Genomic DNA, 19143 nt, shown 5'->3' on the forward strand with positions numbered 1-19143 from the left:
TGCTTGCATGTGCCCAGGTGCATCAGTCAGGCTATAGTAAACAAGGAGAAGTGAAGCTGGCAGTGACATCGAGCAGTGCCCAGTAAAGTCATAGTTGGAAGCAGTGGAAGCAAAACCAGCAGCCAAAAATCCAGGCTAGGTGTGTTGGTGTCATTGGTGTTGTGTGTTGTGAGGTGAACCAAGGTAGGAGTGTGCTTGCACCTCTTTAGGCCTGCGGTTTTCTGTCACATCATTGGTTGGGTTCCCAGCCACCACTGTGTCGTTTGGCAATGCATTTACAGCCTGAAGTATGGTAGCAACAGCAGCAAACTGTTTTTGGACAACCGGAACCTCAAAACCACTACATATTTTTGCTACCTCAGATGATTTTATTAATTTCATGAGAGATTTTTTGAACTGCACAGTTTTGATATAGCCTTCATTAGCCCCTTTGTTACCAGGTAGGCCACTGACTATTAACAAAACGTTTCAGTCCTGTACTGGGTGGTTCTCACTCACTCAAGAGAGTGGTGGTGGCATAACAACTGCTAAATTTATATTTTATTTTTCACACCATGTTATTTTGATTATATGTATACAGTCATATAACCTTCAAGCAGTGTCCTCATTGAACAGAATGGATCTGAAAGTAAAGTGAAATCTTTTGTAAAAGCATCTGAGAAGGAAGATTGTGACCCACTCTTTGCAGAAAGCATATCTGAACTCCTGCCACGTTTGCTTGGGGACATATCACTGCCGTTTTCTGGATAAAGGTTTTGAGTAACACCATTAGAAATGTTTTAAAGATATGTCATTGGTGTATGAGATATTACATCATTGAGCTGGGGTGAGCAGTTGGTGAAGATCTTTGATGTATTTATTACATATTATCATGTGATTTTGATGAATCATGATGCCACACTGCTTATGCTCATAATAAAAGCTGACAAGTCACATCTCAACACATCAAAGTAGCCAAATTGAGCATTCTTTAATTGCTTCAATTGCACAACCACAGTTCACATGTATGGACGTCAAATTCAGTCATTGTGCCACACTTTTTTTCTTCTTTGTGTGTATATATATATATATATATATATATATATACACACACACACAAGTCAATATATATATATATATATATATATATATATATATATATATATATATATATATACACACAAGTCAAGAGTGAGAGCAGTGGAAATGAGTTATTTAAGAGGAGCCTGTGGAGTCACGTGGAGAGACAGGCTGATGAATGAGGATATAAAGGAGCGTTGTGGTGTGGATGTGGATGTGATAGGAAGCGTTATGAGGAACACACTGAGGTGGTTTGGCCATGTGGGGAGGATGGAGGGTGAAAGACTGACGAAGAGAGTGTATGTGAGTGAGGTGGAGGGGGGAAGAGGGAGGGGGAGGCCGAGGATGAGATGGAGGGATGGGGTGGAGAGGTATATGAGAGAGGGGGGTGTGAGTTGGGAGCAGGGCAGTGAAATGGCGGGGGACAGGGCGACTTGGAGGTGATTTGTTTGTGGCCACCCCAAACAGGATTGAGGCATCTGGCAATAGATGGATAGATAGATATATATATATATATATTTTTAATGAAGGAGTTAACCCTGTCACTAATGGAAGACATTCTCAAGATTGGTAAAATTGTCAGGAGGCAGCAAAGAAAATCCCTCAGACAGCATACAAGGATTGAACGAACTTATATTGAAAAATTGTGTAGAGGCAGCAAGAAACATTCTCCAAACAACATACATGGATTAAAGGAGTTTATATTGAGATGAAGTCTTTGCCTCAGATGACTTTGCTGCACCCACAAGGGTGGCCAAATCTACCATGTGTCCCTGACTGTGTACCTTTTTGAAGGATAAAGTCAGCCAAGTTGCAGCAGTAGAGTTTTGTGAGTGTCACACTTGTGGCATTTGCTAAGGGGAGGAGGACTCTTGGTTTGTATGTCATGCATCTGGGGAGTTCCTGAGGTGCATATTGTGTCCACCTGTAATGTGTCTAGGGACAAAAGACACCTTTTGGAATGTTTTGGGGTGATGGATTTGTTAGGTACTTGGAGCTTTCGGAATTTTTTTTTTTTACAATGATTTGTTCACATTCAGGAGGTCTCCTGGCAATGAAGGGATCATTGAAGGCTTATGTTCATGGTAAAATATTGGATGTCTCCTACTCCCTTACATCTTAATTAGTGTATTAACCTCCACATTCAGTGGAGTCCCCAGCACATGCAGTAGTATGTCACTTACCTTGAGCCACACTCCTGTTTTCTGAAGTTGTGAGCAAGCTGCCTTGCATTCCACTTTCACACCATCCTCCCGATTAATTGTTATGTATCAATATTTTTTTTCTCGACTTTTTGGGTTTTGCTTCTCTGATAGCTATTTTGCTTCATTCTGGCAACTTGCTGTTCTTTGCAGTGAAACTGTATGCCAGGCATGTGGGCTGTGAAACAATAACAATGATTTAAAGAATGGTGCCAGGTGTGTGATGTTGCCAGTGTGTTTTGTTCACTGTAAAGTTGTGATTTTGTATCATCATTCTTCCTGTATCTCAAAACATGTGAGTTTGTAGCTTTTGCAGTTATGGTGAACTGTACACTGCTTCTAGTTTGTATTATATAATCTACACTAGCATTATTGTTGTTTGATTGATGATGTGGTGGTGTGATCTGCAATGCGTCTGATGATGAGGTTTTACTAGCTGGAATGATGATATGTCTGTGTGAACTAGATGCAACCACCACTGAGATGATTGTTATTTGGAGATATGGTCGTAACAGTCTTATGGTCCAACTCACTCGCCTTGGTGGTCTTGGCTGGACCACTGCAGATTGTCCACAGCCACCGATGGAATCTAACACAGCCAGGGATTGACAGACCATCTTCCATATTCTTGGGGCTCAGAGGACCTATTGACATACCAGATTTTACCAAGAAATCTCTTCCAATATGATAACAAAATTTTTACTTTATTCTTGCTGCCACCAGACAGTTTTATTCAATTTAGGACAGATTTCTGATTGTGAGGGTTAATAAAGGTCATATCAAACTCCTCCTGTTCAAAATCTCTGCACAAATGACTAAAACCATCTGGTGGTTTCAATAGTAGAACATTAAATATTTCATCAGAGTGAAGAGCTCAGTGTTGGAGGGCAATAATAGATTGTTGCTGATCATAGTGGAGGTTGGAGAGGGACAAAAACAATCACAGCTGAGGATAATGGCATTTCCTGGAACACATAGCATGTCATGAAGAAAATTTCCTACTTCATTTGAAGGAAGCATGATCTAGTAGTATACCAGTAGAAAAGTAATGCCAATGACTAAAATTGTAATCCATTCTGATGATAAGGTACATCATTAGGTATTATATGTGGTATGTTGGGTCTCTGCTAATTCACTCTGATCTTGTTAAATGTCAGCATCAGTGTAATGCCCTCATTAAAGCCAGTACAGTAATTCTGAATGAGATATCTTTTCCCATATCAGTACATGCTCAGAGAATTAGTACAAAATATGTTACCTATAAATATATTTGAGCATGTTTGTGTGTGAGGTAGTGTCATTTGTTGGTATGTTGTTTGACTACAAAACCTCAGAAACAGGCTCCATAGCCTAAGATTAAGGTTGAATACTTATTGATATAAATAGTGGTGTGGTACTGTACCATAATTTATGGAAGTTTAAAATGTTCAAATACAGTGTTTGATTCCTCATGTTAATGTTGCTGTGTCATACACTCTGTTAAACTGTTTCACCTTAAGTCTGTATATAGGATGAGATGGTTTGAAAGAGCAAGAAGTGACTCCGTAAGGGAAGTATGAAAGTAAATGCAGCATGATTATAAGGGTAAATAGTGTTAAAGTGGTATGTACATGTCAAGAAAATGGATGGTGTGAGATTGATAATCAGTATATACAGATCTGAAAGAGAGAAGTGAAACCAAGGGGGAGGAGGAGAATAAGGTGGAAGGATGCTGTGAGAGAGTGAAGCTCAGAAGCCTAAGCATCCAGGAGGGTAGGAGCCATGTATGAAGGAGAGTAATTTGGAGTGAATAATGACTCTTTATCAGTAATCTATAATGATCAAGAGGTGATCAGCAGGGCCAGGTTATGGATGTATCAGGCCTGCTTTGGTATTGCTCAGTTAACAGCTAATAAAGTGACTGAGAGTACCATCCTGCTGGATTAAGTAAAAAGATAGGGGTGACAGATTTAATTTTCCACAGCATACAGTCCAGTTAGGACTGATAGCACTGGTAGGGTTGGGTGGTGTTACACCAAGTACGGTATCAGAAACTTGGTGTACCACCACCCGGTCCTACCTGTGCTACCATTCCAAATTGAACATACAGGATCAAGATGACTCACCAGTACAGAGGGAGACAAGGTTGCTAATGATTAGGGTGATGATGATGCCAGTGACACCAAAGTAGCAGTAGGAGACGTCGTACATGGTCCTGCCCTCGACCCTGTTGACACCACATCATACCATTTCACACATTTGCATATATATTTTCCTAAGATCAAGAAAATTAAAGTTTCCACCACCATCTTTATGGTTTTGTTCAAATACTGTTCATATTTATTTTCTGTCTTCTTGTCACTTTTTCTTTGGTTAGAGGTTTATGTGCCGAGGCAATGGTTTTTTACCTGTTAGTGTGGGGTCCCGGAGTGCTGAAATTAGTGGTGAGGTCACTGGTTAGGTTGGTGTCAAGTACATTGGTGGTAGTGTTGGCAAAGGCAGCAATGGAGGTATTGGTAAGGTGCAGGAGTTTCTCTGGGCAGCCATCAACAGAGAGGGGGAGGTGAGGGGGGCTACCTCCTCCTCGCAGGAACTTGCCCACGACCACCCACAGGTTGTAACAGAAGGCCACCAGGAACCCCAACACTGCACCCTGAAGAGGACATGGACTTATCATGACTGAAAATTGCCATAGATGTAATATGGATGTGCACCGTTATAAAAAATTACTCTGTTTAATATTGATGGAAGCCAAGCCAATAAAGCTTGAGATTATTTAATGCCCTTTTATTCTCTTCATCTTCATCTGCTGTGTAATGTGTTTGATGTGATACAAGGTAGCTGCCATTATTTCCTAATGTACAGGGAAATAACAATCTTAAGCAAAATTATAACTGCATAAGCTTTCACAACACATCATTTATTAATTCAGTATTATAAGATTTTACAGGTAGTCTTAGTTAATAATGTTCATTGATATAAATTACTCAATGATTACAGTCTAGTAATTAGCATTTGTGAGTGTTGGTTTTGTTAGTGTGTGTGTGTGTCAGTGTATACCCACCTTAGTGTTTACCCAGGGTGTACACATGCCTGCCAGGAAGACTCCTTGTAATGGCCCGTTGATGGCCCCCGTGACGCTGTTGATGACATGGAAGATGTTGCCTAATTGGCCTGCTACCATCGCAAGGAAGATGCCCAGAATGCATGTCATCGCAGCTGCCACCATTATGGTTATCATTAGCATAAACGTGTATTACAGTATCTAAATATGGGAGATTCTAGAACTGCAGTTTTTACTTCTTGTCAAAGTCTAAGATGTCATCAATTCTTGAAGGATATCAGTGATTTATATGGCATAATAGAAAAATCTTCATCTCCATAGCCAGGTGTGCTAGTGCTTGTTGTATTGACATTTAATTTTTTGAACGATTATTCAGGAAATGCCTTTTTTTTTTTTTTTTTTTTTTTTTTTTCCCAAGGATTATGTTTTACTATCCTTGTTGTAGGTAAATGATAAATAAGTTAAAAACACAGTATATGGTGCCACAGAGCTCTTGAAATATTCATCAATAGAAATCATGTTGTTTTTAGAACTAATGCATGATTGTTACTATGAAAGGGTTGGAAATGGTGTTAATTATTAATCAAAGTAGAATATGATACTAAGGTTTTGATTGCATTTCAAAAGTTATTCTGGTAATATCAAGGAAGAGTGTCAAATATTTTAAGTTGCAGAAAAGGGAGACGTTAGAACAATCTACCTCAGAAATAGTGCTAGCTGCTTCTGTACTAAACTTCCCTCCATCTTTCCCCCTAAAGTGACCTTTTGCACTGTATCGTTGTTATTGCACATTATAGAGTCATTGGTAATTACATTATTATATAAAATGATACTAGCCTGATGGCAGCCATGTAGGAAACAAGACACCAAAGAGTTACAGGCACTTTATGAGACCTTTTGTATATTTTATACCTCAGTCCATAATAGGGGTAGGTGATGTAATCCTCCCCACTTCTTTCTAAGGTCATTCTACACTGAATGACATGCCTAATGGTTTTCTGTAACCTTGGAAACCATTTACAGTGCTGCTGGGTGATATCCATATAACTAAACAGCAGGGTGATGTGGAACCTCCTGTGGTGTCCCCATTAACTGGGTGGATAGATACTAATGTGGCATTGCCTGTAGTTGATGGGTCTGCTCGGCCAGACAGACTGGAGTTATTCAACTACTCCTGCTGTGCAGAGGCATCAGTTTTGCATCATTTATAAATTTTAAATTTTTTTCTTTAACAGTCACTTGACACCCACACATTCTGTGTCAGCACACAAGGAAAGCAGGAAAGAATTTCATTAGTGCTGGAGAATAATGAAATAGGCTACCTGGAAAGTCAACAGAGTTGTCAAAAAGTGCCAACATTTGTATTTGTTTGTAGTTTGTTTTGGTGTATGAAGTCTTGAGCATTTACATATGTTTTATATATATATATATATATATGCCATTTTATTTTCTTAAGAGCTCTGTATTTTACATTTTTTCATTCTCCTGAATAACTAAATAGTCAGCAACCTGGTTAACTTATAACTAAGACCCGTCAGGACTGATGAAAATGTTAATCAGCAGAAAGAAAAGATCTGCCAGAAAACTTGGTGGACTCGAACCTGTTCCGATTTTTTTTATAAAGTTGTCAGTGCATTAATTCTGTTATTTTTCAAATCGTTGCTTCATGTGATGTTAGAAAATGCAGCTGAAGATAGGATTGATGTTATAGGCAGACAAAGGTATTGTTAAGTGGTAATCTATCTTGGTGTAGGCTTTGGAAATTTGGTCAGATAAACTTGATTTCAGTTTTCTTTCAGAAATCTCTTGAGATCATAATTTAGTAGTCATTTGCTGACTCCTTCTTTTGTACTTAAGCTGATAACCATACCATGTCATGCAGTTTGTCATATCCCTGGCCATACAATTGTGATTAAGCTTCAACAGCACAGCAGTTCATGAAGCAGTGAGGTTGTGTTATGAGTAGTGAAACTGTTAGAGGAAGTAATGTTTTTAGGTTGTCTTTTAAGTATTATTGGTGGTGGTAATGTAGTGAGACTGTGTTAAAAGGCATGCAGTGCTTGTTATTGGTAACAATGTAATATTATGAAGAATGCGGTTGTCAGTGGTAATATACTGTAATACAGTATGACTGTGTTGCTAGTAATGCAATTGTAAATAATTTTGTAGTGATATTATCTTACATTGAGTACAGTCATTATTTGTAATAGTAGTTTTAGGTTGTGTTACAGAATATGTAGTTATTACTAGTAGTAAAAACATGAGAAAGTGAATGGAAAACCTTACAGAGGATCTTGAGGATTCTTGTGCTGTTGGTCTCAGGCATCCTTCTAAAGTACGGCATGTCTTTTAGCACATCTTCCCAGATCAGACATGCACATCCGTTACCACAGCTTGACAATGAACTGGAAGACAAGAAAGCTGTTTATAATGAACTAATACCTGTTTACCTGAAAATAGTATAGCTTGTGTGTGTCCCCCACTTATAGAGGGATGCTGCTGGATCCAGCACTGGGCATCATAGTATGTGGATGCCATATCTCAGTCACCAGGTCACCTTTTGTGCAACTGTACCATACACGCAATGGATCAGTGGTAAAAGTGAAGCTCATCAAGTTTCAGGTTCTAGGTTTTCCCAGGCTCCAGCTCCAACCCATGCATCGCTGTTTGTGGATACCACATCTTTGATAACCATGATTGTTTCTTGGTTTACACACACACACACACACACACACACACACACACACACACACACACACACACACACACACACACACACACACACAGTGCTTATGGTAAAGATAAAGCCCGTCAATTTTCAAGGCTCTGATTACCCTTTTTCCCTCTGCACCATTGACTCAGTAGCAGATTGTGGAGACATACCTCAGTAGCCATTCTGCACAGATTGGCCTATGTCAAATGTGAAACCTAATGAATTTCATGGTTGTAGGTTTATCTTCGCCTTGCAGCTCCCACTCCCAAACAAATTCCAGTTTTTGGATACCATGCCTGGTCATCTAGGTACCTTTTAGTATGTAACCTTGCACAAACAGTACAGTGAAAGTATGGAACTGCAGAGTAGTTGTAAAAGAGACAGTAAGAGTTAAAAGGAGAGATAATATATAAAGTAAACTGGATGGAGAATGATAGTGATGATGAAGCATATAGTTTTGATATAGAATGTGAAAGTGATGATGAAGAAAAAGGAAGGCCGCTCCAGCACCAACCTGAGGACGCCTCCATAGACGGCTGCAACAAAAATCCCTGGGATGCCGGTGAGGTGACCCAGCTTCTCCATGACCAGGTACGGCAGAACCTGGTCAGCCTTCTGTATCCTGCCTGAGGTCAGAGGATCACAGTCTTTGTAGGCACCGTATACCAGCAGTCCGGAGAAGTAGAACAAAGTCCACATTACCCAAACCCCGATCAGGTAGAACACAACCAACCTACGGCAGACAAGACAGGTCTAAGGGTGGGACAGAGCTCCTACGTTTCAAGAAGGCCAATTGGAACTTTGTTTCTGAGTTTGGGAGAGCATGAAAGAGGAAGAATTTGACAGTGAATGAAAAGAAAGTGATGAAGTGTAAATAGTACAGAAGCTAGTTAGTGAGAGATTTAAGTGTAACTTTGCAAGAAGTGGAGAAAATAGTGTAGAGTTCTCTTGGTATGGGATAACAAGCAGATCAAACTTGGTATAAAGGATAATATATACTGTACTGTACTTTACTAGTGTGTCTTCTAGCAATAATGGGTGCTGCATGCACTTTGCTAGATATGAGGTGTGAGCTTTAAAAGCAGAAACGTGAAAGAACGAAGGATTATTGAGATATAAAAGTTTTAAATCAGTATAGAGTGATGGAGTAACTAGGTTGGGAAGATCAAGAAAGGGAAAGATGTGAACAAATGCAGTGTGATGAAAAGAGTCAGTCAGGGTGTTTTAGATTTGAAAGAATGAGTGATGATAGCAAAACAAATTTAGCTTTAAAAAAATGAATTTCATTAACCCCTACGCGCCGGTTGATGCGTATAGCCATCATGATTTTGGGCGCGGAGCAATGCCGGTTCATGTGTATAGTCACAAGCTTCTTCCTACCACCCTTAGAACTGTAACTTATCTTTATTCATCAACAGGACCACCTGGAGACGTGGGGATATTTTTATTTGAAAGAGGAAGAGTTGGTGAGTTTTATGTATCTTTAATTTTTTCTTAAGCTGTTATAATTTGGCTGATATTTGGGTTTGAAGTATGGGTATTTTTTCCAAAATTACGGAAATCCCCCGTAGGGAGGAGTGTGTGATATCAGAAAACCCCCGGCGTGTAGGAGTTAAGCCTTGTTAAAAGTAGATTTCTCACATCACACATACAATGAAGTATTTACCCTTCTGTACAAGTAATGTAAATCAAATACATTAAAAGCAAAGAGAAGGGGCCTGGATTATTAATACAGTATTAACCATTAGCTATTTCCAGTGTTGTGTTAATTAATAGTTAATTACAGTGAACTCTCAGTTATCTGGCATAATTCAGTCAACCCATACACCAAAGAAAGCGAAATGATGGATATTGCATAGTACCCCCTTCGGCTCAACATTTGGCATTGAGCCGGATACTATTTTACTATCTGTCTCGATCCTCTATCCTAAAAACTTTCCCATTAATGAAAGTTAAAAACTAAGCATAAAATATAATACAGTAATGATACAGTACAGTACGGGCCCTCCGATATCCGGTGGTGTTGTATACTTGTGGGAGTATTCGGACAGTGAGTTGCTAGATATCAAAGCAATTTTCCCCATAAGATACTGAAGAAAAGCCAGAGATGCTTCCAGGCCCGAACCCAAACTGTCATATATGTTACTTAGTCAATAGAGACTGACGTACAAACACCATAGGTAATGTTATTATCCTCATAAACAATACTACTGCTGAAAAATGAGATTAAACATCACATGCAAGAAGGTGGGAGGTGTGGTGCTGAGATGCATTCAGGCCAACAGACAACAAAAGTGGGAATGGACAAGGGGGCCAGACAGACAACGTGCTAAGCGCGGGTTGGGGAGGGTGGGGGGATGGGGAAGGCGACAAGTGGAGGTGGGGGAGGGTGGGGGGATGGGGAGGGAGGCAAGCAGGGGTGGGGGAGGGCTGGGAGATGGGGAGAAAAAACACGCCTTGCAGTGGTGAGTGTGGCGGAAGATGGAGGAGGGACAAAGGGACGGTAGGGGGGGTTAGTGAATGTAGAGGGTTTGGGAAGGTAGGGACTTATAAAGGTCTGGTTTTGGAAAGGAATGGATTTAGTGAGGTAGGGGCTTTGGGAAGGCAGGAGGTCTAGGAAGGTAGGGGGTTTGCGAAGGTGAGGGTTTGGGAAGGTGGGTGTTTGGGAAGGTAGAGAGTTTGGGAAGGTGGGGGTGTGGAAAGGTAGGGGTTGGGGAAGGTGGGGGTTGGGAAACGTAGGGAGCTTGGGAAGGTGGGGGGTTTAGGAAGGCAGGGGGTTGGGAAGGTAGGGAGTTTGGGAAGGTAGGGGGTGTGGGAAGGTAGAGGGTTTAGGAACGAAGGGGGTTAGGGAAAGTGGGGTTTTGGAAGGTGGGGGGTTTGGGAAGGTGGGGGGTTTGGGAAGACTGGAGAGTTTGGGGACAGGGTGAGAAGCAAGAGGATGGAGGAAGGGTGGGGAGAGTTGCGTGCACTACCACATTTGCATTCAGACATGCTCGTTTTAAACCTAGGGAACAGCGGAGTGTTCAGACTAGTGAATCAGTGGTCATCAGGATTGTGGGAATGTTCCCCAATTTCTTTTGTTCGATGTAGCGAGTGTTCAGTTATCAGTGCGCCAGATATCGGGGTATTCCTTAATACAGTACCGGGTGCCATTTGGCTACCACATATGAACCAGTTGATATGCCATGCAGCCGGATATTGCATGGAACTGCCAGTTACTGCCCATTTGAGTGCCAGATGTTGCATAATTTCACCAGATACTGCTTAAACAGAGCCGGGCCAAAAGCACTGGGATATTTTGTTGGGCTGGATATTGTGACGACAGATAACTGAGAGTTTACTGTACAGTACTGTATACTGTTTTCATCATTTTTGTCCTTGACTTTGCAGAAGTACTATATGATTCACTGTTTACCAGACAGCTAACCTTCGTGCTGTAATAAGACTGCCAACGGAGGCAAACCTCTGGTAACTGGCCTGGTTCGCCCCAATCGCGTTTATAGTGAAGTAGAAGCCAAACACGGTGGTGGACCAGAATGTGTGGCGCTCAAAGGGACTGATGTTCATGCTAGGACAAAGGGAGAAAAATGTAGTGTAGACTGCAGGCTGCATTTGTCCTCCCGTCAGAACGCTATATTAATCTTAGAATTTTTGAACAGAAGGTAACTAGAATTAGCCATCATTTATCTTCTTCACTACTGAGGGGTGGTGGAAGGTCATGGCAGCGATCGTCTACCCACATGATGTAGTGTTGCCCACTTCTTCCAGCACCTTTATCATTCTTTTTCTGTATCTGTCCTCCTGTCTTCCTGTTGCTCCCATCCATCCTGTCTCTTTTTATTACTCTTCTTTCAGCTTCGGGTGATACTACAGAGTGACAAGCCTAGTGGTTTCCTGTATCCCAGGAATACATCCTCTTTGAGAGAGAGGAAGTACTCATCACACACATCAGATTTAACATGTTGAACCAAAGGCTTATCATCTCTCATCTCGTTTCCTATTGCAGTACCTTTATTCTTTTTTTTTTTTTTTTTTTTTTTTTTCTGGAGTGCTGCGCCATCTTTTTTTTTTCAACATTGGTATTATACACTTCTGAAATTGCTGCCTGCATTTCTCGCCATTACAGTGGTTACGCAACACTTGCCTACCTACAGTATGCTCGTCCCCTTCTTGTGCAGATAAATGCATGAGTTATCCAGTATTATCAGTCCTCATCACACAAAGCTGGTGAATTTTCCTCAGTCTTTGCGTCTTTCTGTGAGTTCCAAATGTGTCCAACCATTTTAAAACGAATGCATCTTCATTTTTGCTCCCTTTGAAAGGAACGGCTGTTGTAAGCTTTAAGTGTGTGGTTCCATGAAAATATTGTAAATGTATTTCCTGTATGTAATGCATTTGGAAACTAAGTCCTGCAGTACCTGGTCAGTAGTAGGGCCCGTGTTGTAAGTGGTCAAAATTTAATCTTTGTAGTATCAGAACAGCTTTATCTATATGCTTGTAAGGCTGAATGCAGAAATTATTTCCGTGTACAGTGCACTTTTTACCTGCGTAATGACTAAAACATAACGATAAAATTACACCGCCAGAGGAAAATAAATTGAACCCTCGTTTGTTAGTGGTTCATGATGTAACCAGCTAGCCAAGAAGAGTACTTCACTTGCCCACCAGGCTAAACAGGGTTTTATGCTTCATTGTAGTGTTATTATTTTCTTTTTTTCTCCCAGTGTTGAGTGTGTGATTTTTTAACTATTCCTAGAACATGCTAGTGTGGCCCTGGGTACACTAGTAGGAATGTTGCTTCTTGGCCACACTTAATTTACAACCTATGTCTGAGGTACAAGGGCAAGGACATTGGCCAGCTCTTGCATGGATCATTCTGCCGAGACATTGTCATCACCAAGCTTTGCCTTACATCCCACACTTTTGTACACCAGCGTAAGAAATGAAACAAGACAGAATATTCACCATGAGGAAGGAACCTGACCATGATTCTGCAGGATGGCATCTCACAGTATAATCAAGGCAAGAAGCATGCTTCACTTGCTTACTAGGCTACGCAGATCTCTATATCATTACACATGGACAAAAAAGGTCTCACTTGAAGAACTCTATCCTAGAGCCCTGGTCAGCTATGGTCCAGACGTTGGCCAGACCAATTTCAGTGCAGCAGATGATGACCACGAGCAGCACCCCACCGAACATGAGCAGCGTCTGCATCACATCATTGTACACCACCGCCTTCACACCACCCTGCAACCACATTCACAAGCATAAGCATGTGTCTGCATCACATCACTACGCCACCGCCTTCACACCACCCTGCAACCACACCCATGAACATGAGCAGTGTGTACATCACATCACTGTACACCACCGCTTTGACACTGTCCTGCGGTCACAAGCACAGTCACTTCACTGGAATGGTACAGGCCTTTGCTAAAGCACATTCACAGTGACAATTTGCTTTCCAAATATCCACTATTTTTCGAGAGCTCAGCACCGGGTTTGAGATATGCATTATTCAGGTACTTTCAGATACTTATTTCACATCATTTTTCGTATCAACCAAACTCATTATTTTTATATTAATACCATAGTCATTCTCGACATATTCTAATAATCATACCCTTCTTTCCATTCATATTTCTTTTGATATCACAATTTAACTTACAAGTCTCACCAGACATTCCCACGTTTTCTTGCAAGCCTTGTAGTAACCTGGCTCACGTAACAGCTGTCTCTTTCCAGCATATTATCAACAGTTGTTTCCCCACCATTTCCCACTAGTTCATGTCATCATGCGGTGTTTTCGATATTTGTTTATTCTCCCCTGTCTCCCAGTACCTTATTAAGGAATTTCTGTATCCATAGTTCTGAGCATCCTTTGTCTCCCTATACCTTACTAAGAAAAATCTGTATCCTTAGTTCTTAGCATTCATAAATGAACATCTGTGAAATCGTCTTACAAAATAGTTTCACCACTCACTTTGTTAATACATTACTTTTCCATCCATCCATCGCCAGACGCCATGTATCCCAAACGGGGTGGTCAAGGGCTTAGAGTTAATTGTTTTACAGGGAGGGGCACTAATCCTCCACCAACCCCACTTGACACGTAGGGAGTTATGCCAACAGCATCTGGTGTTCCCAGGCGGTCACCCATCCAAGTACTAACCAGACCCAACGTTGCTTAACTTCGCTTATCGGACGGGAAGCGGTGTACTCAACGTGGCATGGCCGTTGGCACATTACTTTTGCTCTTTATAATTTTTGCTGGCACAATGTCAACACAAATAATCTTAAGCTTGTAGTGTCCTCTGTTTCCTTTTCCATTTCCTCAGTAGTGAATTCATCTTTTCTGCAGTTGTTAAGCTTATCTCATAACCATTCATTCTGTGTGACTCACCACTGAGATGTAGAAGGTACACACGAGACCCATGAGCACCATGGAGCCCAAAGTGGACAGGCTGGTGACAGTGGAGAGGGCCAGGGAGGGGGCGTATAGACACACACCCATGTAGAAGAGATTTGTAAGAAGCAGACACATGAATCCCAGGAGTCGCACTGCTTTCGAGTTGAATCGCACCTCCAAATACTGTAGGCAGGAAATGTATGAAGTCCTCAGACAACTAATAGACAAGTATTCCAAGAAAACTGATACCATATACTGTGTCTGATACTTTGCACATTAATCAGTGAGATACCCACATATGAGCAAGAAAATCTTTCTCTAAAAAGCTAAAGTTTTAAAAGTCATAATGTCCATAGAATGGGATCACTGATGAGCATGCTGATGTTGATCAACCCCGAGCAGACCCATCAGCTACAGGCAAGCAACCGCCCCCGCTGGGTCATCCCGTGCATGGAATTGATGATCCCTTGTGGTTTACAGTTCCCTATCTTAGCAAGGCGAAGGGAAAAGTGTGAAGGTTTGGTTACTAGGTCGATATGTGTCTCCACCCAGTTAATAAGGACACCATAGTAGGCTCCACTTCATCCCGTGATTAGGTTATATGGTTACCACCCAGCATTGTAAATAGTTTCTTAGGTTATAGAAAGTCATTAGACTTGTCACTCAGTGTGGTGCGACCTGAAGTGGAAAGAAAATTATTAAAAAGTGACAGGAAGGAAAAGGAGAAAGAATGATAAATGCAGTTGGATGAAGTAAGCAGCACTTGGTGAGTGGATGATGGTTGGTGTTATGGTTACCACCCAATATTGTAAATAGTTTCATAGGTTATCGGGAGCCATTTGACTTGTCACTCAGTGCAGTACCACCAAAAGTGGAAAGAAGAGTAATAAAAAACGACAGGAAGGAAGAGGAGAAGTTGGAAGAGAGGGTCAGGCCCAGAAAAAAAATGATAGGCGTGATTGGAAAGGTAAGCAGTACTTCATAAAGTGAGTGGATGATGGTTGTTGTTATAATTATTTTTATTCTTTATACATTTGAACACGTATGAATAGGTGAAGATAAATGTTATCAACAAAGTGAAGTTTCCTTGGTGTGGGTGCACAAGATTTCACAGTGGACTCATTAGTGAAGGAGTTAATACAACAGCACTGTATGTTTTGGTACTTACTTGACCGACGGAAACGATATGAAGGTTGTAGAAGAGTGGTAGGAAGACAAAGTAGACTACGATGCAGCCAAAGATCATGCCCACTAGAGACAGAGACAGCTGCGTCCCATAAAGGTACACCTCTGTGGCGTTGCCTGAGAGAGAAGTAATGGTTAGAGGAGCAAGTGCTGTTTTGTTAGTGTATTCAGCTGAACACTGGAAGGACTCGAATTCAGTTCTTAGGATTGTCAGACTTGTGGGAAAAGTTTGTTTCCCTCTTGTCCCTGTTTACTCAGCGTTATGATAGGGGACCTGGATGTAATCACGTATTGTTGGTCATAATCTTGCGAAAAGATCGAGACAGCAGAAACTTATTGCCTTAATATCCCTCATGCAGTAGATGGGCATTAATCCTGAAACCCTAACCACAGTCGCCTGACCCTAAAATGCGCATGTACCAACAAATCATCCACTCAGAAAGCGTGAATTTGAAGCAATCCTTGTTTAAGAGAACCTCATTCAGCGCATCATCCACCCTTGCAAATGCTTTTGCTAAATTGTAAATACTCTTAACTGGCTTTGGGAAATCTGTGCTCCACTTTGTATATATACTCTTTTAAGTACATTAGACAATGCCTGCTGATCTGTTATCCAGTAGTCCTTCCCCAGATCAGTAAACGCTATATTATGTAACGCTATCATACACTTCAAGACAGTTTTCAGTCGGATAAATTGGTGTAAATATCATATCTCAGTTTTCCATCACTGCTGAATCTGTTTCCCCTCCGAGCACCTGACTTCCCACTCAGTTTCCATCCGCTGCTCTGTTCATCCCCCATATCTGATATCAGCTCATACCTGGAGTTAAATTTATGTTCCAGTCAGTTAAAGGTTAACACTGAGTGCTACCAGCTTGTGTCTTCATTTGAGGTCAGGAAGTGCTAACCTAGTATGGAGATGGCGGATACGATACCACCAAGGAGTGAGAGTCCCACTGGGAAGGGTGACATGGCGCCACTGCCCAACAGGTAGTCCTGGGTTGACTCCTTGCCACGGCTTCTGTAGGCGCTCCACACCCCGATGCCCACCGACACCACCAGCATGAGGCTGAAAAGAATGTAGTCCACCACGCTGAACTGCGCCCCAGCCAGGCTGTCATCCCCGCCTGACATCATGACTGCACCAGACCACCAGTGATGATGTTACCTACAGGGATTTATTAAATTATCATGGAACTGCTGGTGAAAATATTCAAAGTAAGCCCATCACTGAGCGAGTCAATAAATCTAATAATTTCTTATCATAGAATTACTGGCGAAATTCACTCAAGTAGACCGATTCTCGAGCCAATTAGTAAAAAATAATTTCTTACTGTCTTACTGTATGGTTGCCCGGCCATTTTGTCGGTTTTCAGGTATTTCAACTTTTCATTATATTCACACTCGAGTTGGTGCAGTTTTACATTATTATTTGGTGAAAAGTAATCACAGATCTCTGTTCCTGTGACTCACTCTCACCAGAATAAAATTATCTGTTTCTCTACTTACAAGACGCTGTGTTCTATGGAGAGTCCAGAGCAAAACTGAGTCTGCATCCTTTCCCCCCTCCACTGTTGGACTTGTGTCAGTAGGTCAGGTAGAGAGAGAACTAGAGAGGAGGGCGAAATATGAGACAGTTTGCTGTGGGAGAGGGAGAGAGAGATTAATTTGTTATGAAGAAAAGTGTAGATTCATTATAAGAGAGTAGGATGCCAAAACCACACCTTTCCCTCTGTGCATGGTGACTAGGTGGTTCATGAGGTACGGTGTCTCAGTAGTGCGGTTGTGCGTCGTACATTGAACTTTATGAGGGAGTGATAGCCTATATTCCAAATGTTAGGAAGCACTTTGAACTGTGGCTGGGCGGCACGTGCAGTCCATGTTACGAATAACTTAGTGTAAGCTCGCACATAGCATACTCACCCATAATGATGATTGTATACTGTATCAGGCTGTTGGTCAATTTCTAAACATTACCACAGTGTAGGTAGAGCCACCGCAGAACAGGATGTAGGCTTAAACATTCCCAAATATAGCGTGTTCAGCCACTGCTTACGCATGTACCCCAGAACACGGCATGTGATTGCTCAGATACTCACTGGTGTAGGGTAATGCTGTGGTGTGGGGCGATGGTGTGGTGTTGGTGATGTGGTTGATGGTTTGGGGTTATTTTGTGTACCTAGGCTAGTGATGGTGTGGCCTGGGTGATGTGTTCTGATAGTCTGGATGATGGTATGGTGGTGTGAGTGATGGTGTGGTCTGGACGATAATGTGGGATGATGATGTGGATGATGATGATGGTTTCAGGTGCAGGGTGGTGATCTGGGTGAAGATGTGGGAGATGGTGTAGTTTGGGTGACTGTGTAGTCTGGGCGATGTGGTCTGGGTGATGGTGTGGTTTACGTCCACACTACAGGTTCGATGCAGTACAGTTTGTTTCTAAGTCTGTCATTGGTTGGTACATTTAAAGCCAGTTTGAGGTGTTTGGTGCAGGCTTAGACGGCATTAGGGTGACTGGAGAGGGTATCAACCATATGTCATTTTTCACATAGGCTGTAGTTCTTGTCGTCTCTCGCATCTAATATACAGTACTATAGCACTAGCCGTGTGTGTGTATTCAAATCGCACCAAAATTGGCACAAAAATCGCCAAAAATTCGCTGATATGAAAAAACATAGTCCCATCACGATTGAAAAACTTTACTATATTTAATGGGCGATCACATTTTGACCAAAAAAACGCCTCTTCAGGCGCCCGGCATAGGATCTTCGTAGAATTTTTTTTCCACAGGTACAACTAAAATAAACTACAGCAGCGCGAGAGCCCTCCTCAGCAGCAAGTGCGAGGGGCCTGAAGGGCCCACGAGCACTTGTAGTTTTCTATAGTCCTGTTGTCGATCAGTTAGCTGTGTTGTAGCTGAGCTTGCAGTTCTTCATCAGATGTAGATCATAATTTCTTAATTCAATTTCGACATATTCATTTTATGAATGAACCCCAACACCAGTTATTGAAGATAAACCTTAAATAATTTTTTCTGTTAATTTGCTGGGTATAGGTAAAAAAAAAAAATCTTGAATAGTTGCTGAGCTCCTTGTCACAAATACAGTTAATTACTGTCATAGAAATGAGAACATTTTAATTCATTTTTCCAGTTTCTGACTTTAATACTCAGTGATAATCTTGTTTACAGTATAATCAGTGGAATTGGACACGTTTGACATTAAGTGCAATTTTACATCACTCACTCCTGTCAATAGATGATTCCCCAAACTTAAGAGAACAATTCACACTCCATGGCATGTATGGTATGTGCCTGATGGTACATAACTGGCAGAAATAGTGAAAGAGACTGTGAATCCGAGGGTCGTTGGTCATCTCCCTTCACCCCTATCCACTTCAGTCATGAATGTCTCAAATCCTTGTGTTGATCTTTCATGTTTTCCACATCTGAGCAGAAGATTATTATGCAGTGCTTGGCGTTAAAGGTAGAAGCGTGGCCATCTATACATTTATAACATTTTCTATTAAC

At 41.4% G+C, this 19143-nt stretch overlaps 1 protein-coding gene and 1 non-coding gene across 2 annotated transcripts; both read right to left on the reverse strand.

The window, feature by feature from the left end:
• Nucleotides 1–150: 150 nt before the first annotated feature.
• Nucleotides 151–16748, reverse strand: LOC145393676 (sodium-coupled monocarboxylate transporter 1-like). The gene is made up of 12 exons (XM_080267726.1): nt 16523–16748; nt 15598–15731; nt 14424–14612; nt 13116–13267; nt 11445–11585; nt 8532–8750; nt 7591–7709; nt 5305–5459; nt 4649–4893; nt 4367–4467; nt 2799–2905; nt 151–309 (listed from the first exon to the last, which is right to left on the reverse strand). The coding sequence occupies exons 1-12, from the start codon at nt 16746–16748 to the stop codon at nt 151–153; spliced, it is 1947 nt and encodes a 648-aa protein (XP_080123852.1).
• On the reverse strand, nt 14144–14262 carry LOC145393925 (5S ribosomal RNA). The gene has a single exon (XR_013896277.1). It is a non-coding gene; the product is annotated as a 5S ribosomal RNA (ribosomal RNA).
• Nucleotides 16749–19143: the final 2395 nt, after the last annotated feature.

Source organism: Coenobita brevimanus, chromosome 25 (assembly GCF_032717465.1).
Source record: "Coenobita brevimanus isolate Jiangsu-jjx chromosome 25, ASM3271746v2, whole genome shotgun sequence".
NCBI classification, from domain to species: Eukaryota; Metazoa; Arthropoda; class Malacostraca; order Decapoda; family Coenobitidae; genus Coenobita; species Coenobita brevimanus.

What these genes read in the sequence shown, in the direction of transcription:
- LOC145393676 (XM_080267726.1), bottom strand. Translation starts at nt 16,748, where the DNA reads ATGTCAGGCGGGGATGACAGCCTGGCTGGGGCGCAGTTCAGCGTGGTG. An exon ending in ATATCGTTTCCGTCGGTCAA is followed by an intron (nt 14,613 to 15,597) that starts GTAAGTACCAAA and finishes TCCTGCCTACAG; the next exon opens with TATTTGGAGGTGCGATTCAA. An exon ending in GTCTATGGAGGCGTCCTCAG is followed by an intron (nt 7,710 to 8,531) that starts GTTGGTGCTGGA and finishes CTTGTCTTCCAG; the next exon opens with TTCATTGTCAAGCTGTGGTA.